General features: G+C 38.3%; 1 protein-coding gene and 1 long non-coding RNA gene across 4 annotated transcripts; both read left to right on the top strand.

Annotated features, from left to right (window-relative positions):
* Nucleotides 1-1,008: 1,008 nt before the first annotated feature.
* On the top strand, nt 1,009-6,464 carry LOC104244946 (uncharacterized). 3 transcript variants are annotated; one of them, XR_011402272.1, is made up of 4 exons: nt 1,009-1,172; nt 2,208-2,282; nt 3,388-5,206; nt 6,233-6,464. It is a non-coding gene; the product is annotated as an uncharacterized lncRNA (long non-coding RNA). The 3 variants fall into 3 exon arrangements; XR_715617.2 differs by having other exon boundaries at nt 3,388-6,464; XR_011402273.1 differs by lacking the exon at nt 2,208-2,282 and having other exon boundaries at nt 3,388-6,464.
* A 12,899-nt stretch (nt 6,465-19,363) lies between these two features.
* Nucleotides 19,364-23,938, top strand: LOC104217068 (uncharacterized). The gene is made up of 8 exons (XM_009767223.2): nt 19,364-19,425; nt 19,521-19,846; nt 19,916-20,156; nt 20,239-20,442; nt 21,280-21,372; nt 21,446-21,553; nt 21,658-22,075; nt 23,815-23,938. Exons 3-8 carry the CDS (start codon nt 19,956-19,958, stop codon nt 23,859-23,861), a joined length of 1,071 nt encoding a protein of 356 aa, XP_009765525.1. The 5' UTR covers nt 19,364-19,425; nt 19,521-19,846; nt 19,916-19,955; the 3' UTR covers nt 23,862-23,938.
* Nucleotides 23,939-24,551: the final 613 nt, after the last annotated feature.

Raw genomic sequence — 24,551 nt, 5'->3', positions numbered from 1 at the left:
GATTTCGAATCATTTTGGCACTGCTGTGTTTTGCTAATTTCTGGTGTCACAGTTCTTCATCCCGATCGCGATTAGCTGACCACGTTCGCATAAAGTTGTTTGAAGGCTGGGAGAAATTGTTCATCACATTCGCGAGTCCTCAGACGCGTTCGCGTAGTTCTGTCTTCTGTGTGTATCGCGTTCACAAGGCTTGTGCCGCAAATGCGTAGAGTATTTTGGTGGCAGATTATTTTTGTTCGCCCCCAACGCGATGGATTTTCCACGTTCGCGTAAGAGGAATGCCTAGGGAGAATTATAAGTACTCTATTTCGGGGGTTTCGGTCATTTTAGCATAATTGGTGGTATGGAGCTTGGATTGGATCGATTTTTGAGGATATCATCACCATATGTAGGGGTAAGTGTTTTTTACTTGATTTTCGTTATATTTCACGAATCTATCTTCCTTTTTGGCATTTAGTTGATGATTTCAAACGAGAAATCAAGGGTTTTCGACTAAAGTTTCTTTAAGTGAATTTTTGAGTTTTGAACATCGATTCGGAGTCGTATTTGAGTGAAACTAGTATGGTTGGACTCGTAATTGAATGAGTAATCGGATGTTGTGAGTTTTATTGATTTTCGAGGTGCGGGCCCGGGTTGGACTTTTAGGTCGATTTTGGGCTTTTGATTAAAGATTTGACATTCACTACTAGAAAATAAACCTATTGCATCGGTTATTTAGCAACGGTTATATAACCCTTGCAATAGATGGTCTATTGCAAGGGTTACAAGGGTCGCAATAGCCTCTAGAGCCTATTAAGACAGTACTAAAACTAAACCGTCGCAGTAGTATAATAACTGTTGCCACATACCTGTCTATGGAGACAGTTTGGTAAAATAACTCTGTGGAGACGGTTCTTTGTAAGAAAGAGGATTTAATTTCCCTCCAATTATTTCACTAAACCCGCGAATGCTCCTTTTTATAATTAAAAAATACTTTTAAAATACAGAATTACACTTATCAAACTAAAAGAGGGGTCTTCTTACCTCTTTTCTATTCAATTGATTCACTAGAACAAAAAACCCTCCAGCTTCCTCAAGAGAAAAATGGCCTCCAAATCCAGCGAAGGATTTCCATCACTGAAGGATTTCGACCAGCAAAGGATTTCGATTCATATTGCTTTCTACCAAAATAGGTCTGCATGCTCTCCTCCATAGCTTATAAATTCCCTATCTCTAAATTTTCCATTCAAGTGTTTTTGGAAAAGCTTGAAGAATACACAAATGGGTTTCTATGAAGTTACTGTCTTTTATTCTAATTTATGTTTGATTTTTAGTTTTAGTGTGATTTAATGTTTGTATCTCAAATTTGGTGAAGATTTGAGTTTTTCGTGAAAAAATTTGTGATAAACAAATCAAAGAAGATTGCTTAAATTTTGGGTTTTAGTAAAATTGGAGTTTGAGAAACTGGGTTTCAATTCTTTGAGCCAAAATTTTATTCGAAGTTTATTTTGTACTGAATATTGAGTTTACTGCTGTTTGGGAGGAATTAAAGTAACAAATACCCTTCAAAACTCCATTGTTGAGGTCGACAATATTCTAAAACATAAATAGAAAAATTCAAAGTTGGGAGAGTTAGAGCAAATTGCTGTATATATATGGGAATTTTACTTTTTTTGTTTGTTTTCTGGTTGTTTGGCTCTTGTGTTTAAAAATGGGTGTTGAGGGGTAAGTTTGAGAAATATATTGTATGTGTATTTCCTCCTAGAACTGTTCTATGTGCAAAGAAATATTACATTTTGTTATCTTAATGATTGGTGTGATTGGAGAAGACAAAAGTATGTTAATGTTAATCTTATTAGTGTTAATCTTAAACCTCTGGCTGCAACTTTGTGTATGAAAATGCTATTCTTTTTCTCATAACAAAGAATGTACAAGTTTTAGGTATGAATATAGTTTTTGTCCTCTACTCAATTCTTGAATCTGTTCGTTGGGTGATATATGTGCCGTCTCTTATGAGGTCATAGTGTGGAGTTCACTATAAAGTTATTGCATAATCTAGATTGCTGATATAAAAGTCTTGCCTTATGTATGCATTCATACAATTTAGTGAATGCTATTTTTATTTTTAGGAAGCTATGTTAAATTTTCACATCATTACAGAAAGGGAACAAGCAATTGTTAGCTATATACTTTAGCGTATTATGGTTGAATTTGTCTTATTTTTGTAGAAAGAAGTAACTTGAAGGTGATAAAAGAAGCTCTTGACATAAATTGGATAAGATTTCCATTTCCTTTTCTCTCAGGCAAGTATCTGTGAAACTTGCATGCCTCTTCTAGAGAGTGGAATCGTTGAAACTAAAATTATCTACATCATTTTGCTCTGCAACATCATGAAAAGCATCCCAAAATCTCTGTTCATCCTAGTGATGGCATTTATCTTCTAGTTCAAACTACTAATATTTCATGTTCATACATACCTTAGAATAATGTCACTACAGCTGAATAACTATTAAAATTAATGTAAAATATGGTAGTTAAATGTTAATACAAAGAGCTATTAGATGATAAATATATCGAAACACACACATGTATAGTTGAAGCTGATGATGAACCTTATTCTCGCTATGGCTTAGCTACCTAATCAGATGCACTTTTCCATTTCGTTGGTTGGCAGGAGATTTTTGTAAAAGATGTAGTAAAATGTTTGAGGAGAAAATATAAGAATTTTTGTCTCGATATGCTTGTAGAGTGGAAGCCCGACGCCCTCTTAGAATTTTGTTTTCTCTGTTTTTAATTATCTTTTGTTGGAAATATGATAAATCTATTTATCAACAACACAATTTATATTTCTTGTAATGCTAGTATTAAAAGTTGGAGCACAACATAGTTGATCTTAGAATTTTTTTTTAAAAGTACCTGTCTGGATTAAAAGTTGGTATTCAGATTTTATTTTGCTAACATAAGATACAGAAGCCATTGGCTAATCAAACAACTAGAATATATTAGGAGTAATCAGAAGTAAAATTTAGGATATTAGTTTCTTATGTTGCAAGATATGACAAATTGGGAAACGAAGATGACAAAGGTAAACTAAGAAGATTTGTTTTCATGCAGAAGACTAGGCAGATCCAATATACTTCTAAAAAAGATTTATTTTTCCTGACCCACAACCCTTTTGTCTCTCTTGTTTTCTCCATTTATTCTTGCTTTTAATGTTATTTCAACTCAGTCACTGCTTTTATGTGCCATCACATACTGCTTTTACTAGATCTGGATATTACACTTAGCATTGTGTTCGAGGACCTGTTTTACTAGACTTGCTTTTACTTTATTACTATTTTAAATTTTGACTGATGAATTATATTACTTTTAAAAGTAACTGATTTATGTATTCTCAAATTTTTGCAGGAAGCTGAAAATGGTATTATCTAGCGCCTCTTCCTCTTTGTAGCGTGTGGCGAGATGTAGCGTGTGGCGAGCTATAGCGTCATTTTTTTGCAAAAAAAGAAAAGAAGAATACATCAGCAGCGATCTGTTAAAACAAAAATTAGGGCTCACTATTTCTTTACTCTTTCTCCTTCTAATCGACAACAGACCAACTGTGACGACCTGACCCGTCGTCTCATGAGTTACTGCTTCGTTTCCCCCATTTACAGCTTCTTCATGATTCATTATCCGTATCTTGTGTGATCGAGTTGATTTGGAGTGGTTTTAGTAGGAAATGAGACACTTAGTCTCTTTTAAGGAAGTTTAAGTTGGAAAAGTCAACCGGATATTGACTTATGTGTTAGAGGGCTCGGATGTGAGTTCCGAAGGTTCGGTTAGCTTCGGGAGGTAATTTATGACTTAGGAGCATGATCGGAAGGAGTTTTGGAGGTTCGTAGTAGATTTAGGCTTGAATTGGCGAAGTTGATATTTTGGCGTTTTCCGGTTGATAGGTGAGATTTTGATATAGGGGTCGGAATGGAATTCTGAGAGTTGCAGTAGTTCCGTTGTATCATTTGGGATGTGTGTGCAAAATTTCATGTCATTCAGACGTGGTTTGGTTGGGTTTTTTATCAAAAGAGTAATTTAGAAGATTTTGAAATTCTTAGGCTTGAATCCGATGCGAATTTGGTGTTGTGATGTAGTTTTGAGCATTCCGAAAGTTGGAACAAGTTTAAATTATGTTATGGGATATCTTGACATGTTTGGTTGAGGTCCCAGTGGCCACAGGTGAGTTTCGGGTGGTTAAACGGACTATTTCATCTTTGAAAAAGTTGCAGATTTTTTTTAGCTTTAACTGTGCACCAGAAAATTTCTGGTGTGAGGAGTCCAGTTTGGAAGCTCATATCTTGAAATATATAAGGAATCAGAAAAAGTGCAAAACATGAAAGTTGTATTTGCATTCTAGTTTCCAGAAAGTTAAACCATTCATGATTTGGATATTTTATCAGAAAGTTATGATGAAGCGAATATGGCTGGTGGATCAGTTTTGACAGAATTTTCTGATGTATTTTAGAAGCTCATATCTTGGAATATATAAAGAGTTATATGGTGTACAACCTATCAAATGAAAGATCTTCGAGTCTAGTTTTTAAATATTCAAACCGTTTGTTATTTGGATATTTTCGCAAGGAGTTAGAGGCATTTTAACAGAAGGTGTACAATAGAAAAAATGGTAAGAGGATGTACAACCTGCACAGCGCAAGGTACACCTCGATGAAGCGTGGGCAGAATGTTTTTAAGTCCTCTTGTCCGCGATTTGGGTACATTTTTCAGCCATAGTTGATCATTTTGAGAGCTTTTTGAAGGAGATTGAAGAGGGATTCAAGGAGAAATGTTTGGAGGTAAGAATTTCGGACCTAAAACTCATTTATATTGTGAAATCCACCTAGAAAATCATTGAATTCTTGCTAAAAATGGAAGAAATAGGGCTTGGGATTTTGAGATTTTGATTGGGGATTTGGAGGACCATTTGGGGTCGGATTTGAGAACTTTGGTATGTATGAACTCGTGGGGAGATAAGGAACCCGTTGATGTAAAAATTTCTGAATTTAGAGAAGTGGGCCCGGGGCTCGGGTTTTGCTAATTTCGGGATTTTTGTTATTTTTTGATTATTTTCGATTGGGTTTTGTTTCCTTAGCTTATTGTGACGTATTCGTTCTAGTTTTGGTCAGATTCGACACACGAGGAGGCCGATTTGAAAGGTAAGGGCATAGCGAGCTAGAGCTTTGGCCGGTTTGAGGTGAGTAATGATTTTAAATGATGTCCTAAGGGTTTGAAACCCCGGATTTTTGTACAACATAGTGCTATACTGAGACGAGACACACGCCGCGTGATGAGCATGGGGTTCATTGCTACTGGGGATTGTGACTTGGTCCATCCCAATTGATATTTTCACTGCATTTTTACTGAGACTTATGTATTGTCATCAAGACTTGGGCTAGTTGCCATGTTTGGGGCCTTGTGCCGACCTGTAGAACCCTTATGGGATTTTTGACTGGTTTTCCTCACTTATTTGCTAAAAATCATATCCTCAATCATGTTTCTAACTATTTAAAAATGATATGAACTGGGTTATGAAATGTTAATTAAATGAATGAAATATGTGGGCTGAGATCCCTACCTTATATTATTGTGTCCGAGAGGCTGTGATTATAATGACTGAGAGGGATTGAGGACCCAATAGTGAGGATATTATATATGATATTGGATCGGGCTGCACGCCGCAGTAAATACTTATATGGACCGGGCTGCGCGCCGCAACAAATATGTATATATATATATATATATATATATATATATATATGAATCAGGCTGCACGCCGCAGCAATATAGTGCTTGGGCTGTAGGAGCCCCTCCGGAGTCTGCACACCCCCAGTGAGCGCAGTTGACTATTATTATTATGGATCAGGCTATGCGCCACAGCGATATACGGATCGGGCTGCACGCCGCAGCGGTATATATATATGTTCAATTTCAGTTATTGTGAGAAGTATATGAATTGAGTATTGAGGGTAAGAAATAAGTAAATAAACAGAAATGCTCGAGGAGCGGATTTATACTGGATTATTGCCTGTCAAACTACCTGTTTTCACCTGGTTCAAAGAGTTTCATTCAATTTTCTTTACTACTTGCTCTTTAAATGGTTTTTCTACTTTGATATAGAACTGCTTAGTGCCTTTACGTGATTTCATACCGTCAACCATTATTAATTGTTATTACTCACTGGGTCGGAGTACTCACATTACTCCCTACACCGTGTGTGCAGGTACAGGTGTCCCTGAGGTATAGAGCGAGCTTTCCTATCGTTCAGTTTTTCATCGGAGTTATCGAGGTAGCTGCATGGCGTCCGCACCCCCGATTTCTCCCTCTATCTTTCTTTACTATTCCGCATTTTAGACATATTTCTGCATTAGGCTGTTGAAACCTTGTATTAGAGGCTCAGACTTGTGACACCAGATCATTGGGCATTTGTAGAGATTTCATTATGGCTTTCCGCATATTTCAATCTTTTATTTGAGACTTCTACTTATATTAAATTGGTATCTATTTCTAAAAATTGGTAATGAATTCTAATAAGAAGGGATTGTGAATGGTAATTGGCCGAGCTTGCCTAGCATCGTGTTAGGCACCATCACTATTGGGATTGAGGTCGTGACAAGTTAGTATTAGAGCCTAGGTTACTTGGTCTCGCGAGTCATGAGCCAGTTTAGTAGAGTCTCACGGATCGGTACGGAGACGTCTATATTTATCCTCGATAGGCTGCGGAATATTTAGGAAAAACTTCATATTCTTGAAATTCTTGTCGCGCGAACTTGTTGATCCGAGTACTAAACTTCTATTCTTCTATTCTCTCATAGATGGTGAGGACACGAGCTGTCGGACGAGGTGGACGACCACCAGTGCCACCAGCTGCGACCACCAGAGATCAAGGACGCCGTCGTGGTCGTGGTAGAGGCAGGGCAGCGAGGACAACACCTATTGATCTACCAGCTTCCCCAGCCCAGGATCTGGCACCAGTTGTGCCTATTGTGATTCTGGGTCTTCAGGAGGCCTTGGCACAGATCTTATCAGTTTGCACTGGCCTGGCTCAGGCTGTTTCAGCCACTACAGCCACAGCTACTTCATAGGCCAGGGAAGGCACCCAGACTCCCGTTGCTCGGATACCTGAGCAGGTAGTGCAGGGACTTCAAACTTCGGAGGCACCTCCAGCCCAGCCGGTTGCACCAGCTCAGGAGTTTATAGTACCAGTTATGCCAGATGATTAGCAGCGTCGACTTGAGAGGTTTAGTAGGCTCTAGCCTCCGTCATTCAGTGGTGCTGAGGGCGAGGATGCCCAGGGTTTTCTTAACAAGTGTCAGCGGATGCTCCGTACAACAGGGATCCTCGAGACTAGTGGTGTAGCATTTACCACTTTCCAGTTTAGTGCGGTTGCCTTCACTTGGTGGGAGGCGTATAAGAGGCGTAGGCCTATTGGTGTAGCGCCCCTTACTTGGCAGGAGTTCTCCACTCTCTTCTTGGAGAAGTACGTACTGCAGTCCCGCAGGGAGGAGCTGCATAGACAGTTTGAGTGGCTGAAGCAGGGAGATATGATTGTGTCACAATATGAGGTGAGGTATTCTGAATTGGCTCGTCATGCCGGGTGGATGGTTCCGACAGATCTTGAGAGGATCAGGAGATTTGTTGATGGCCTTAACTACCATATATGTATCTTGATGACTAGAGAAAGAGTATTGGGTGTTACATTTGAGGAGGTGGTTGATATTGCTCGTGAGATTGAGACGGCTCGCCGTCAGGATAGAGAGGAGAGGGAGGCCAAGAGGCCTTGAGGTTCTAGTAGTTTCAGTGGTACTCCGTCTATGGGCCAGTTCCAGCATGGTAGAGGTCGTTCTTTCAGGCCCGCTCGGTCGGTCCGTCCAGAGTATCGTGGGGGATCTTCAGGTCGTGGTTATCATGGTTCTCAGCAGGGTCACCCTTCACTAAGCGCTCTCCCAGCTCAGAGTTCATCTCGTGCTCCATCAGTACAGGGTTCTTCCGTGGAAGATCCTTCTACTGGTCCTTCTAGTGCCAGAGGTTCCCTCCAGTCCCTACCTCCAGTACCGGGTAGTTGTTACGAGTGCGGAGAGTTTGGGCATATGAGTATACAATGTCCTCGACTTCATGATGTTCAGTATCAGCAGAGGGGTCATCCCTCGACTTCTACTCCAGTTATTTCACCACCTGCGCAACCAGCTAGGGGTAGAGGTTAGGCAGTCATGGGTCGCCCCAGAGAGGGAGGCCGATCAGGTGGTGACCAGGCCCGTTTCTATGCTATTCCAGGCCGGACAACTGCCATTGCTTCAGATGCTGTCATCACAGGTATTGTCTCAGTCTGCAACAGAGATGCTGCTGTATTATTTGATCCCGGTTCCACCTATTCATATGTGTCTTCATATTTTGCTCGTTATTTGGGTATACCCCGGGAGTCTCTTTCTTTACCTGTTCATGTGTCTACCCCAGTGGGCGATACTGTGATTGTAGGCTGTGTGTATCGGTCATGTGTTATGGTTATTGGGGGTCTGGAGACCCGAGTTGATTTATTGATATTGAGCATGGTGGACTTTGATGTTATTCTGGGCATGGATTAGCTATCTCTGTGTCATGTTATTCTATACTGTCATGCTAAGACAGTCACTTTGGCTATGCCGAGTGTTTCGAGGATCGAGTGGCATGGTATGACTGATTAGGTTCCTAGCAGAGTGATTTCTTTCTTGAAAGCCCAGTGTATGGTTGGGAAGGGTTGTCTGTCATATCTAGCTTTTGTGCGAGATGTTGGAGCTGGGGCTCCTAGTATTGATTCTATCCCAGTTGTGAGGGATTTTACCGATGTATTTCCTGTAGACCTGTCAGGCATGCCGCCAGACAGGGATATTGATTTTGGTATTGACCTGGTGCCAAGAACTTAGCCTATCTCTATTCTGCTGTATCGTATGGCACCAACAGAGTTGAAAGAATTGAAGGAGTAGCTTCAAGAGCTCCTACAAAAGGGGTTCATTCGGCCTAATATGTCACCTTAGGGTGCACCGGTTCTATTTGTGAAGAAGAAGGATGACACAATGAGAATGTGCATTAATTACAGGCAATTGAATAAAGTAACAGTGAAGAACAAGTATCCTTTGCCTCGCATTGATGATTTATTTGATCAGCTTCAGGGAGCGAGCTCCAAGATTGATCTCCATTCAGGCTATCACCAGTTGAAGATCAGGGATTCAGATATTCTTAAGAATGCTTTTAGGACTAGATATGGTCATTATGAGTTTCTTGTCATGTCTTTCGGGCTGACCAATGCCCCAGCAACGTTCATGCATATGATGAACAGTGTATTTCGGCCTTATCTCGATTCATTTGTCGTAGTCTTCGTTGATAATATTCTGGTGTATTCGCGTAGTCAGGAGGAGCACGCAGAGCATTTGAGAGTTGTGTTGCAGAGATTGAGAGAGGAGAAGCTTTATGCAAAATACTCCAAATGTGAGTTCTGGCTGAGTTCAGTGGCTTTCTTGGGGCACGTGGTGTCCAGCGAGGGTATTCAGGTTGATCCAAAGAAGATAGAGGTTGTTCAGAGTTGGCCTAGACCATCCTCAGTCACAGAGATTCGTAGCTTTCTTGGGTTAGCAGGCTATTATCGCCGGTTTGTTCAGGGATTTTCATCCATTGCATCACCCTTGACCAAGCTGACTCAGAAAGGTGCACTATTTTTGTGGTTGGACGAGTGTGAGGATAGCTTTCAGAAGCTCAAGACAGCTTTGACCACAGCTCCAATATTAGTGTTGCCATCAGCTTCAGGTTCATATACCGTATATTGTGATGCTTCGAGAGTTGGGATTGGCTGTGTATTGATGCAGGAGGGTAGAGTTATTGCTTATGCTTCTCGTCAGGTGAAGCACCATGAGAAGAACTACCTTGTTCACGATTTGGAGTTGGCTGCCATAGTCCATGCATTGAAGATTTGGAGGCACTACTTGTATGGCGTATCTTGTGAAGTATTCACCGATCATCGCAGTCTTCAGCATTTGTTCAAGCAGAAGGATCTTAATTTGAGGCATCGGGGATGGCTAGAGTTGCTTAAGGATTATGATATTACTATTCTGTATCACCCGGGAAAGGCTAATGTAGTGGCCGATGCTCTTAGCCGAAAGGCAGTGAGTATGGGGAGTTTGGCGTACATTCTAGTTGGGGAGAGACCCCTTGCAATAGATGTTCAGGCCTTGGCCAATCGGTTTGTGAGATTAGATATTTCGGAGCCTAGTCGGGTGTTGGCTTGTGTGGTTTCTCGGTCTTCTTTATATGATCGCATCAGAGAGCGCCAGTATGATGATCCATATTTGCTTGTCCTTAAGGACAGAGTTCAGCAAGATGATGCCAGAGACGTGACCATCGGTGATGATGGTGTGTTGAGGATGCAGGGCCAGATCTGTGTGCCCAATGTGGATGGGCTTAGAGAGTTGATTCTGGAGGAGGCCCACAGCTCGCGGTATTCTATTCGTCTGGGTGCCGCAAAGATGTATCAGGACTTGAGGCAGTACTAATGGTGGAGAAAAATGAAGAAGGATATTGTGGGATTTGTAGCTCGATGTCTCAATTGTCAGCAGGTGAAATACGAGCATCAGAGACCGGGTGGCTTGCTTCAGCAGATGGTTATTCCCGAGTGGAAGTGGGAGAGGATCACTATGGACTTTGTTGTTGGACTTCCACGGACTTTGAAGAAGTTTGATGCTATTTGGGTGGTTTTGGATTGGCTGACCAAGTTCGCACACTTCATTCCTGTGTGTACTACCTATTCTTCAGAGCGGTTGGTAGGGATTTATATCTGGGAGATTGTTCGGCTGCATGGTGTTCCGATTTCCATCATCTCAAATAGAGGTACTCAGTTTACTTCGCAGTTCTGGAGAGCCGTGTAGAGGGAGTTGGGTACTCAGGTGGAGTTGAGCACAGCGTTTCATCCTCAGACAGACGAACAGTCTGAGCGTACTATTCAGATATTAGAGGACATGTTGCGTGCTCGTGTCATTGATTTTGGAGGTTCATGGGATGAGTTTTTGCCACTTGCAGAGTTTGCCTACAACAACAGCTACTAGTCGAGTATTCAGATGTCTCTGTATGAGGCTTTGTATGGGAGATGATGTAGATCTCCAGTTGGTTGGTTCGAGCACGATGAGGCTAGGCTATTGGGGATAGATTTGGTTCAGGATGCCTTAGAGAAGGTGAAGGTGATTCAGGAGAGGCTTCGTACAACGCAGTCAAGGCAAAAGACTTATGCTGATAGGAAGGTTCGAGATGTGTCCTACATGGTTGGCGAGAAGGTTCTGTTGAAGGTTTCACCCATGAAGGGTGTTATGAGATTTGGGAAGAAAGGAAAATTGAGTCCTCGGTTCATTGGACCTTTTGAGGTGCTTCGGAGGATTGTGGAGGTGGCTTATGAGCTTGCTTTGCCACCCAGCTTGTCGAGTGTGCATTCGGTATTTCATGTTTCTATGCTCCGGAAGTATATTGGGGATCCGTCTCATGTTTTGGATTTCAGCACGGTTCACTTGGATGATGATTTGACTTATGGTGTGGAGTCAGTAGCTATTTTGGGTCGTCAAGTTCGAAAGTTGAGGTCAAAGGATATAGCTTTAGTGAAAGTGCAGTGGAGAGGTCGGCCCGTGGAGGAACCTACCTGGGAGACCGAGCGGGGGATGCGGAGCAGATATCCTCACCTGTTTGAGGCTTCAGGTATGTTTCTTGACTCACTCGAGGACGAGCGTTTGTTTAAGTTGGGGAGGATGTGACGACCCGACCTGTCGTCTCATGAGTTACCGCTCTGTTTCCCCCATTTTCATCTTCTTTATACTTCATTATCCGTATCTTGTGTGATCGAGTTGATTTGGAGTGGTTTTAGTAGGAAATGAGACACTTAGTCTCTTTTAAGGAAGCTTAAGTTGGAAAAGTCAATCAGATGTTGAATTATGTGTTAGAGGGCTAGGGTGTGAGTTTTGATGGTTCGGTTAGCTTCGGGAGGTTATTTATGACTTAGGAACGTGATCAGAAGGAGTTTTGGAGGATCGTAATAGATTTAGGCTTGAATTGGCGAAGTTGATATTTTGGCGTTTTCCAGTTGATAGGTGAGATTTTGATATAGGGGTCGAAATGGAATTCCGAGAGTTGCAGTAGTTCCGTTGTGTCATTTAGGATGTGTGTGCAAAATTTTATGTCATTCAGACGTGGTTTGGTTGGGTTTTTGATCAAAAGAGTAATTTAGAAAATTTTGAAATTCTTAGGCTTGAATCCGATGCGAATTTGGTGTTGTGATATTGTTTTGAGCATTCCAAAGGTTGGAATAAGTTTGAATGATGTAATGGGATATGTTGGCATGTTTGGTTGAGGTCCCAGTGGCCACGGGTGAGTTTCGGGTTGTTAAACGGACTATTTCATCTTTGGAAAAGTTGCAGATTTTTTTAGCTTTAGCTGTGCACCAGAAATATTTTGGTGCGAGGAGTCCAGTTTGGAAGCTCATATCTTGAAATATATAAGGAATCAGAAAGTTATCTTGTATTTGCATTCTAGTTTCCAGAAAGTTAAACCATTCATAATTTGGATATTTTATCAGAAAGTTATGATGAAGCGAATATGGCTGGTGGATCAGTTTTGACAGAATTTTTTGATGCACTTTAGAAACTCATATCTCGGAATATATAGGCGTTTTAACAGAAGGTGTACAACAGGAAAAATGGTAAGAGGATGTACAACCTGCATAACGCAAGGTACACCTCGATGAAGCCTGGGCAGAATGTTTTTAAGTCCTCTTGTCCGCGATTTGGGTACAGTTTTCAGCCATAGTTGATCATTTTGAGAGCTTTTTGAAGGAGATTGAAGAGGGATTCAAGGAGAAATGTTTGGAGGCAAGAATTTCGGACCTAAAACTCATTTATATTGTGAAATCCACCTAGAAAATCATTGAATTCTTGCTAAAAATGGAAGAAATAGGGCTTGGGATTTTGAGATTTTGATTGGGGATTTGGAGGACCATTTGGGATCGGATTTGAGAACTTTTGGTATGTATGAACTCGTGGGGAGATAAGGAACCCGTTGATGTAAAAATTTCTGAATTTAGAGAAGTAGGCGCAGGGCTTGGGTTTTGCTAATTTTGGGATTTTAGATATTTTTTGATTGTTTTTGATTGGGTTTTGTTCCCTTAGCATATTGTGACTTATTCGTTCTGGTTTTGGTCAGATTCGACGTGCGAGGAGGCTAATTTGAGAGGCAAGGGCATAGCGAGCTAGAGCTTAGGCCGGTTTGAGTTGAGTAATGATTTTAAATGATATCCTGAGAGTTTGAAACCCCGGATTTTTGCTCAACGTAGTGCTATAATGAGATGAGACACACGTTGCGTGATGAGCGAGGGGTTCATTGCTACTGGGGATTGTGACTTGGTCCATCCCATTTGATATTTTCACTACATTTTTACTGAGACTTATGTATTGTCATCATGACTTGGGCTAGTTGCCATGTTTGGGGCCTTGTGCCGACCTGTAGAACCCTTATGGGATTTTTGACTGGTTTTCCTCACTTATTTGCTAAAAATCGTATCCTCAATCATGTTTCTAATTGTTTAAAAATGATATGAACTAGGTTATGAAATGTTAATTAAATGAATGAAATATGTGAGCTGAGATCCCTACCTTATATTATTGTGCCCGAGAGGCTGTGATTATAATGACTGAGAGGGGTTGAGGACCCAATAGTGAGGATATTATATATGATATTGGATCGGGCTGCACGCCGCAACAAATACTTATATGGACTGGGCTGCGCGCCACAACAAATATTTAAATATACATATACATATATATATATATATATATATATATATATATATATATATATATATAGATATATGAATCGCGCTGCATGCCGTAGCAATATAGCGCTTGGGCTGTAGGAGCCCCTCCGGAGTCTGCACACCCCCAGTGAGCGCAATTGACTATTATTATTATGGATCGGGCTGTGCGCCACATCGATACGGATCGGGCTGCACGCCGCAGCGGTATATATATATATATATATATATATATATATATATTCGATTTCGGTTATTGTGAGAAGTATATGAATTGAGTATGGAGGGTAAGAAATAAGTAAATGAACAGAAATGCTCGAGGAGCGGATTTATACTAGATTATTGCCTGTCAAACTACCTGTTTTCACCTGGTTCAAAGAGTTTCATTCAATTTTCTTTACTACTTTCTCTTTAAATGGTTTTACTACTTTGATATAGAACTGCTTAGTACCTTTACGTGATTTTATTCCGTCAGCCATTATTAATTGTTATTACTCACTGGGTCGGAGTACTCACATTACTCCCTGCACCATGTGTGCAAGTACAGGTGTCCCTGAGGTGTAGAGCGAGCTTTCCTGCCGTTTAGTTTTTCATCGGAGTTATCGAGGTAGCTGCATGGCATCCGCACCCCCGATTTCTACCTCTTTCTTTCTTGACTATTCCACATTTTAAACATATTTCTGGATTAGGCTGTTGAAACCTTGTATTAGAGGCTCAGACTTGTGACACCAGATCATTGAGCATTTGTAGAGATTTCATTATGGCTTTCCGCATATTTCAATCTTTTATTTCAGACTTCTACTTATATTAAATTGGTATCTATTTCTGAAAATGTGTAATGAATTCTAATAAGAAGGAATTGTGAGTGGTAATTGGTCGGGCTTGCCTAGTATCGTGTTGGGCGCCATCACGACCGGGATTGGGGTCGTGACACCAGCAATTTCCTTTATTCTTCAAGTTTCTTCATCAGGTATGCTTCTCTTCACCTCTTTTATTCTTTCTTCTCCTTCCTTCATCTCCTTTCTTCTTTCTTCGAGTTTTTGTTCTGTGACTTCGTCGAATTTTTCTCTTTTTCCTTTCTTCTTCTTCTTCTTCTTCTCTTCTTCTTTCCTTTTTTTGGGCTTTGTTTTTTGTCGTTGCTGCTACAACAGAACAAAGCCTGTGTTGCGCTGTTTTTTCATTTTTCTTCTTCTTTCTTTTTTCTTTTCTTTTTTTGGTTCTGTTTTTGATCACTGTTGCACTCAATAGAACAGCCTGAGAAAAGCTCTGTTTTTTCTTCAGTTCAGAGAGCTTCTTCAGTTCTTCTTCTCTTCTTCTTTCTTTTTTCAGCTTTGTTTTTTGTTTTTCAATTTTCCACTGCTTCACTTTGGATTTTTGAATTTTAATTATGAATTGATATATTTTAATATATTATATTGAGTTTTTAGTAAAATCCTCTTGCAAAAAGATCCCAAAGTTTGGTAATTTATATAAAATCCTCCTTCTGAAAGGTCCCTTTTAGATGCTTATGGTCAAGTATATGTCCCAAAATTACCAGTATATTTCTGAGTGTAAAATTTAAATCTAAGAGATAAATTTATTCCTTTGTAATTCTAAGAGGTAAATTGATTCCTTTGCAATTCTATTACTTTTCCAATAAAATATGATCTTTTCTCCCTCATGTCATGAGCAGGTTAGGTGTCGTTGATCACTAATCAACTTCATAACCTTTCTGTTTTTCTTTTCTAGTGGCTTCCAGCTTTGCAATAAATATTTACAACTAGTTTGGAATAGTGAAAAGTAATTATTAAATGGTTTACCGATACAACATCACTTGAATGCTACAATTGTAGCTTACTGGAACAAGGATTACTAATTGCTGATTTACTTATGTGTCTCATAGGGTATTCAATGAGTAATAAAGATAAAAGTTGGATGGGTCTTCGAAGATCCACCGATGATTATATTTGTGGAGTAAATGATTTTCTTGACAAAGCGTTTGAACGATCTTCCCAAGGAAATGAAATATTATGCCCTAGTAAAAGGGGCTTTAATCGTTATTGGCATTATAGAAATGTGGTGGAGGATCACTTAATTGCTTATGGGTTTACATATGGATACACCGAATGGGTTTTCACGAAGAAGGGTTTTTCTCGAGAGATTTTCCACATCCAACCATTGATGATGATGGTTCCGATATGCATGACGATATTGATGGTCTGCTTCATGATACTTTTAGAAATGTAGAAGGTGACTTGAGCCATGAAGAAATGAGAGAGGGACCATCTGAAGAAGCAAAGAGATTTTTTAAATTAGTGGAGGATGGAAAACAAGAGTTGTATCTAGGGTGTGAAAGTTTCTCTAAACTGGATTTCACCATTCGGTTGTTCTTATTTAAATGCATTGATGGGTTGAGTAATGTGGCATTTTATGACTTGTTAGACTTGATAAAAGAGGAATTTTCATTTGCTAAGTTACCTGAGTCTTTTCACAAGGCAAAAAATGTGATAAAAGATTTGGGTCTTCATTATGATAAAATACATGCATGCACTAACGTTTGAATGTTATTTTGGAATGAGAATGAGAAGGCAGATAATTGCTCTGTGTGTGGATCTTCTATATGGAAGAATGTGCGTGATGGCTTGACTAATAGGAATACCAAAGTTGCTGCAAAGGTTTTAAGGTACTTTCCTTTAAATCCTAGGCTTCAGAGGATATTCATGTGTTCTGAAACAGCTATAGCAATGAGATGGCATGCTACTGAACGACCCAAAGATGGAAATATAAGACATCCTGCTGATGAGGAAGCTTGGAAGGATTTTGACTTGTTGTACCTGGACATCTCTAAAGATCCTCGTAATGTTAGATTGGGTCTTTCAAGCGATGATTTTAACCCATTTCGAACCATGAGCATTTCTAATAGTACATGGCCAGTCATGTTAATGAACTATAATTTATCACCATGGATTTTCTTGAAGCCGGAGTATATAATGTTATCAATGATCATTCCAGGTCCATCATCTCCAGGAAAGGATATAGATGTGTACCTACAACCACTAATTGCTGAGTTGAAGGAACTATGGGAAAAGGGAGTAGAAACATATGATGCTGAAACTAACCAAACATTTTTAATGCGTGCAGCCTAATTGTGGACAATTAGTGATTTTCCAGCATTATCAATGCTTTCTGGATGGAGCACCAAGGGGAGATGGGCATGCCCCACTTGTAATTATGATACTTACTCTCAATATCTCAAACATAGTCGTAAGATGTATTACTTTGGGCATCAGGCATTTTTACCGCATGATCATCCATTTCGGAAAGATAAGAAATCATTCAATGGTGAAGAGGAGGATCCAGCCATGCCTACTCCCTTATCGGGGGTAGAAGTGCTCGCAGAACTACGTGAATTCAATATTATCTTTGGAAAAGGCCAAAAGAAAAGGCCTCGGCGTAATGACGGTCCGTGGAAGAAAAGATCCATCTTTATTGAATTGCCATATTGGGCACATAATAAATTGAGGCAGAATCTTGACATGATGCATATAGAGAAGAACATATGTGATAGTTTGCTTGAGACTTTGTTAGATATACCTGGAAAGTCCAAGGATCATGTAAATTCTCGCTATGACTTGCAAGAAATGGGGATACGCAAGGAGCTTCAACCATTAAAAGATGATAAAAATAGAAAAGTTCATCTAGCTAAAGCTTGTTACTCCATGAAACCAGAAGAAAAAAGATTATTTTGCATCGTATTAAAGAATGCCAAATTACCAAAAGGGTGTGCCTCAAATATATCACATCGAGTGCAAGTGGAGGAGATGAAAATATCAGGTTACAAAAGCCATGATGCTCATTTCATAATGCATTACATGCTCCAAGTTGCGGTTATAAAAGTGTTACCCAAGAATGTCTCTTTGGCCTTGATTAGGTTGAGAAATTATTTTAGAACCATATGTAGTAAGGTTATAAGGCAAAGTGATGTTGATAAAATGCAGTCTGAAATTATAGATATAGCATGTGACCTCGAAACAATTTTCCCGCCAACCTTTTTTGATATAATGATACATTTGCTTATCCATTTAGTGAATGAAATTAAGCTTGGCGGTCCGACTCATTTGCGTTGGATGTATCCCTTGGAGAGAAACTTGTATAAGTACAAAGTATTTGTTCGTAATCGAACTCATCCAGAAGCATCAATAGCAGAGGGATTTTTGGCAGAAGAATGCTTGAACTTTTGTTCGAGATACTTACATGATGGGATGAAGACATGATTTAGTCGCTATCAAACTGAAGATGATATAGGCATTCAAATAGAGGGAGATGATTCTTCAACTATATTTCCTAATATAGGCCATCCAATCGGAAGTAAGAATAAAATGAAAGGCAAGACTTTTGACATGGATTTAAAGTTATGGTTTGAAGCACATCGATATGTTTTGTTCAATACTGGAGATGAACAAGTTGAGGCATTTATCAAGTAAGATAAAATATATAACTGTCATTCGTAATTTAAACTTTATTTTTTTCATGATAAGATATTTTAAACTGTATCTCCTATGGTCTAATGATTAAATTTTATATTTATACTTACAGGGAACATAAGAATTTCATTGACAATCATACAAAAGGAAATGCATGGCTAAAAGCACGAATTCATAGTCGAGAATTCGAAAATTGGCTTAGAGAGAAAGTTAAAAATGTTGAAGTACTCATTCATTTAAGATGGCTAGCTAAAGGGCCTAACACAGTGGCTAAAGGATATACTGCCTATTTCATTAATGGATATCGATTTCATACAATGGAACGAGATGCTCCATGCAAGACTCAAAATAATGGAGTGACTTTGTCAGCAACAACAGATAGTTTTACTAGTGCTAGGGACCAAAATCCCATTGGTGGAACCGTTATCTACTATAGAGCTATTCAGGATATAATTGAAATTGATTATTGGGACTGTTTAAGTGTTGTACTATTTAGATGTGATTGGTTTCATAATAAAATTGATGGATATGGATTAACGCGGGTGTACTTCAACAAAAAATGCAGTACAGATGATACTTTTGTCCTAGCATCTCAAGTACATCAAGTTTTTTATGTGGAGGATCCAATTGAGAAAGATGTTTATTATGCAAGAAATAAAGTCTCTGTTGATTTATATGATTTGGAAGAAGAGAATTGTCCTAATATTGGAGAAACATTTTGGAGAGAGCCTAATGATGATATTGGTTCATCAAATATATTACTCGACGTGGATGCCAGATGGTCGAGAGAAGATATACCTGCGTATATCATTGATATGCCTTCTCAATCACAAGATACAACTATGGAAACATCGGAAGAGGAGGATGAGTATGATGATACTGATTGGGATTGGATGGAGGCTGATGATTGATAAATAATCTTCTGAACTTCTTTAAATATATAGTCATCATTGTTTTTAGTGAGTAATAATGCCATTTTTAGAAATATTATGTGATTATTTTTCTTGTTTGTATGCTTTTAGACTTTTTGAATTTATTTTTTCCTTACAGCTCTATATTGAATTGCTTCAATTTTACAGGTTTTATACCAGCAATTATTACTGATTGTAGATTCAAGTAAGTTGCATAAAGTTTCTCTTTCAAGTAAGTGGCACAAAATTTCTCTTTCACGCCTTTTCTTCCTTTTTTTTCTTTGTTATGTTCCATTGTCTAACCTGATTAGCTTTGATTTTCTTAAGCTTACATAGATTTAGATGTCATGGGTCAAGAAGGGTCTTCAAGAAAAAATAAAAAAGGAAAAAACCCGTCATATGTTCAAGCTAGAAGTTTATCATGTTTGGCAAAAAAAAGAGAATGTCATTGACAACAAAAAAAACCGTTCAAGCTATACAGTCAGAGAAAGAGCATCTGCTAAAACTAATTGAAGAACAACCAACAATAGAAGAACGATCTGAAGCAAATGAACGACATGTAGAGGATCAATTTGTAAAGAGGCACATTGTATATGAGCAGATGCAAATAGATTCTACCAGTCCTACAGCTAATGAACGATCCGAAGAACAAGGTAAGTCTACATAACTTAGAATCTTACTGAATTCATCCATCACCTCTGATTTTTTGTGTTTTGTTGTAGCTTATGGTCCTGTAACACCAAAAAAAGAGGCAGGACACGAATGTGTACTGTCCATAGCAGAAAGACGCGTAAGGTGATCACACTTAACAATTTGAATCAGCCCATTGGTCCTACTAAAGAAGATGTACGAGAGTTTGGTAGCTTTCTCGGTACATTGGCAAGGACTGCAACTCTTTGCCTACTGGATATATTGATATGGAGGAAAATGGACACAAAAGACGATTTATGGACATATACCAAGGTTTGAAGTTCCGATACAAATGTTCAGTTATTTGTTAAAAGTATGTTACAATTTCTGCTAATAAAATGAAATCAAATTGTAGTTGAAGTATGATATTCCTGAAGCTGCAAAAATATGGACTTTATTTTCAATTGGAAATGCTTGGAGAAGGCATAAAAGTCAACTGGAGAAAGATCATTATGATGCCTATCAAAATGATGAAGTTCAAATGGCAAAAAGGCCCGATTATATACCAGAATATCAGTTTAAAGAGCTCCTGAAATATTGGAGTTCTGATAAACTACAGGTAAATATAAACCATGATCTTGACAATAGTTACAACCAGTATATAAACCATGATCATGGTTCTGTGCATCACATGGTTCTTCTGATATAGTTGCTAGTGCATATCTGTGCATCTCGTGGTTCTTCTGGCATGATTTAAGGGCCTTTGAAGTGCATCTCATGGTTCTGTGCATCTGTGCATCTCATGGTTCTTCTGATATAGTTGCTAGTGCATTCTACTTTTTGAGCATGTCAGATATCAAATTCTAGCTGGTGGGGAAACTCTTAAAATGGAGAATTCACTTAGCTTCTAGGTTTCTCCATTAGATTTCACTCTAATTCTGATATGTTCAAGATATCTGCAACGGCCTTCAACTTAGGAAATTGTGGGGATTTTTTGGAGTCTTAAGTAATTGTTTGTGAATGTAGATACATCTTCAATGCTCCTGTTGTAAATGTTGTGGTCGTCTTCACGACACTTGTTACTCAAATTCATAAGTATCCAAAGATACCGATAATATTTTTTTGCTTGGAATAATCTAAAGATAAGGAAGGGTTTTAAATAAGAACTTCATAGATTGGTTATCAAGTTCAATGAAAAGTATCCCAACAAGATTAGTCGCTGAAACATATAGCTATAACTCTACAATTTGTATATCCTAGCATACTCTGATATAGTGAATCTTGTCAATTGCTCTCCTTCATTCTTTGCTAGTTTAGAGACCACAAGTTGTTGCAAATAACTCACAAGTAGCTGAGCTATAACTCTACATATTGGTTCTGTGCATCTCACAAGTTGCTGCAAATAATGTTGTTCTATTTTGGTTTATTGTATTGTATTAATTCATTTTATTTGTAGAGATCATCCGAAATCAACAAGGAGAATCGAAAAAAGTTGACGGATCCACACACTGCTGGCAAAACAAGTTTTGCTGTAATTCGTAATGAATTGGTGTGTACTATTATTTATTATTATATCTATTATATTTTTTAAAGATCTCTTATATCCACTTTCGTGCGACTAGGAAAAAACAAAGGAACGTGTATCACATAAGGAGATGTTTGTGGCCACAAGATCAAGAAAACCTGGGCGTGCGTACAAGCACTCAGACGAAAATACAACTAGTAAAATTGTATGAATATTATCTATATGCAAGCTTTAGATGAGATCATTTTATTTATTCTTCTTTCTTATTTTGTATTTACTTTAATTCTTTTGTTGAATTTGCTTTGTTAGGCTGAAATGGAAAAAATTGAAACACAACAAAGTGTAGATGGCAGTCAGTCTGTAGATGCATTTTCATCTGTCATGGGTCCTGAACATCTAGGACGTTTAAGATTATATGGACGGGGGGTTACAAAGACTACTTTGAAAGGAAAAGTGGGCCACTTCATGTCGACTTCAAATGCCACAAATGATACAGTGCAAGAAATGCAAGAAAGGATTCGAAAGATGGAGGAACAAATGAAGGAACAAAAGAGAACTATACGACAAGAAATTACTGCAGATGTAATTGCTCAACTTCAGCGTGCAGGATTAATTAATCAAAACATACTAGCAACATTGTCTATTTTGTCACTAGAAGAAGCTACATCTGCACCACAAGCTGCTAATCAACTGATCCGTCGACCATCTACAGGTAGCAACAATCAAGGTTAGCATCACTTTATTCCCAGGCTAAAATTTATATTTTAGCAACTGTAGAGCTGCTGATATTTGTTAATATATGTATTGAATTTTACTATGGTTTGAGTTTTCCATATTGGAGTCTAGATTGTTGTTGATTCTTCTTCTTCTTCTTTCTAAACGTCCAAAAAGTGCCGAAATGCTGGTGTATTTTTTTTAGAAAAATTCTGCCCAATTTTTCCAGTTTCTGCCCAAAATGCTGGCGAATTTGTTTTTGCCTGTGTTGACTTCCGTTCATGTATCTTTTGTAAAAGAATCTGCTTCTTGTTCATGTATTTTTTATAGTAGAAACTCCTTGATCTGTCATTTTCTTGATTAAAGATGTGGGTTGTGGATTTTATGTGGTTCCTTAGATCAACAGAATGTTTTTTGGGTAGTTGAGGTATATGTACTTCATTATTTAATGTTGCGCTATGTCACCTTTTATGTTCTGAAGTGTAGTCACATTGTATCATATACTTGTTGCTATTCTTGAGGGATGTAGTTTGGTACTCTTGCTGCTAGAGAAGTCAATTTGAATGCAATGCTGCTGATGACTTTTGTCTGTCATTTTCTTTTGTGTTATTTCTTTCCCACTTATGTGCATATATTGACAGTTGACATGATATGACAAGGTTTATTAGACTATTATAGGTGAAACTAGTCCAACATTGGATTTATAAAGGCATCAGAATTTAATTGTTGTTCTTAGATTGCTAGTATTATGGATGTTTTCATATTATTTTCCGCATCGATTTTCTAGTACCTTGTCATTGTTACTGCTTGTTGATATTGCTATTACTATTGCTATTACTTTCTTCTATCTATTTTTTCCAGTACATACATTGTTGGTTTCATTTTCCTCACTTGTAGGATGTCACTGTTTTTTATGTTGTTGTTGAATTTCTAGTTCTAATTGTAAATTTTGGTTTATAACCAAGCTTTTCTGGTGTTTTCTTGGTTTGCTGGTCGCAGAAACTAATGTTTTCTTTGCTGGTTTCTTATGCTGGTTAAATGATGTTGACATTGGAATTTTTTGCTATTCCTGCAATTTGCTGTTTCTAAAGCTGGTTTAAATGTTGTTAATGTGAAGCTTATAACTAAAAGGGGTTCTTGTTGTTGCATGGGGATGTAATTGTACTATGTAAGTTTGTAAATTTTGATGGCATGGTAGAATCTTCAACCGATGGTTCAAAATTAGATACTTCAATATCAGCTGACAAAATGAAAAATTCTGCCACTGGGAGGAGGCAGAAGACTTATTCATTTGTAACTGACCAACCTGTGGATACTAAGGATAAGTCGATTGATGGTATATTGGGTAGCTTAAAATAGTCAGGTGAGAGGTCGACTAAGTCGAGGGTGTAGGTCTGATGGTTGAGAAGAGCATCCTGTATGTGGCTTCTTTATATCAATTTCTAGGATAGATGTTTAGATAAAATAGTTGCAACATTTTGTTGGCTGTATAAGTTACAAGGATTTAAGTTTGTAAATTGTGTTTAAGTGGAACAGTTGAAACATAATTGGAGTGTTTAAATGAAACATAGCTAAGTTGAGGTGTCCATATGAATTTTGGCGCCAAGTTAGAGGGGCCGCATATAGGTTTGGCCTTGTGTATTTGTAAATTTGTTTAATTTTACCATGTGTCATGACATTAATATACATATCTTTAAATGAAATCCTTTTATAGAACTTTTGCTAAATTGTTTGTTTTTTGATTATTTGTAGGCGGAGAACTTGAAGTAGGCGACAAAAGTGATAAAGATCTTACTTAGGAGTATTAGGTTGATTCATGATGAAACTAGAAATATTTTATTTTTGTACACTTTGGAAACTTATGTGTTCCAATTCATTGGCAGATATTGTTAAATGTTTTGCTTTTATGGATATTACACCTATTATGGATTCTGATTTTGTTTTAAAATAAATTTTTCTCGTAAATTATATATATTTCAAGGTATGTTACATATTGTTGGTTTGTATAACTGTTGCAATAGAGATATGATAGGCATTGCAGTAGCCCATAAAATAATCGTCGCAATATATCACTATAACTATTGCAATAGCATGAGCCCCAATCGGATAAGCCAAAAGTGACCGTTGCAATAGTATAACGTAATCGTCGCATTAGCATTAAGTAACAACTGCAAAATTATAAAATAACTATAGCAATAGCCTGAACAACAGTTGATAATGAATTCTATTGCAACGGTTTTTAACCGTTCTATCGAGTAAAGAATCGTCGCAATATCATTCATAAAATAACCGTTGCAATAGGCCATCTTATGCATCAGTTATGAAACCGTTATACAGAACCGTCCCTATAGCTCTATTGCGACGATACTTGTTGTAGCGGCCGCAAAACCATCGCAATACCTCTATGGCAGCGGTTTCAATTCCAGCTGCAACGGTTTCGGAACCGTCACCATAAGACTAATTTCTAGTAGTGATTTATTGATTGGTTT

This window comes from Nicotiana sylvestris, chromosome 9 (assembly GCF_000393655.2).
Source record: "Nicotiana sylvestris chromosome 9, ASM39365v2, whole genome shotgun sequence".
NCBI classification, from domain to species: domain Eukaryota; kingdom Viridiplantae; phylum Streptophyta; class Magnoliopsida; order Solanales; family Solanaceae; genus Nicotiana; species Nicotiana sylvestris.
This window is presented reverse-complemented; position numbering and strand designations above follow the sequence as displayed.

Excerpts from the sequence above, each read along its gene's own strand:
- LOC104217068 (XM_009767223.2), top strand. The coding sequence starts at position 19,956 with ATGTGTACTGTCCATAGCAGAAAGACGCGTAAGGTGATCACACTTAAC. Across the intron at positions 21,373-21,445 it reads CTGTAATTCGTAATGAATTG|GAAAAAACAAAGGAACGTGT; the intron begins GTGTGTACTATT and ends TCGTGCGACTAG. Across the intron at positions 22,076-23,814 it reads TACAGGTAGCAACAATCAAG|GCGGAGAACTTGAAGTAGGC; the intron begins GTTAGCATCACT and ends GATTATTTGTAG.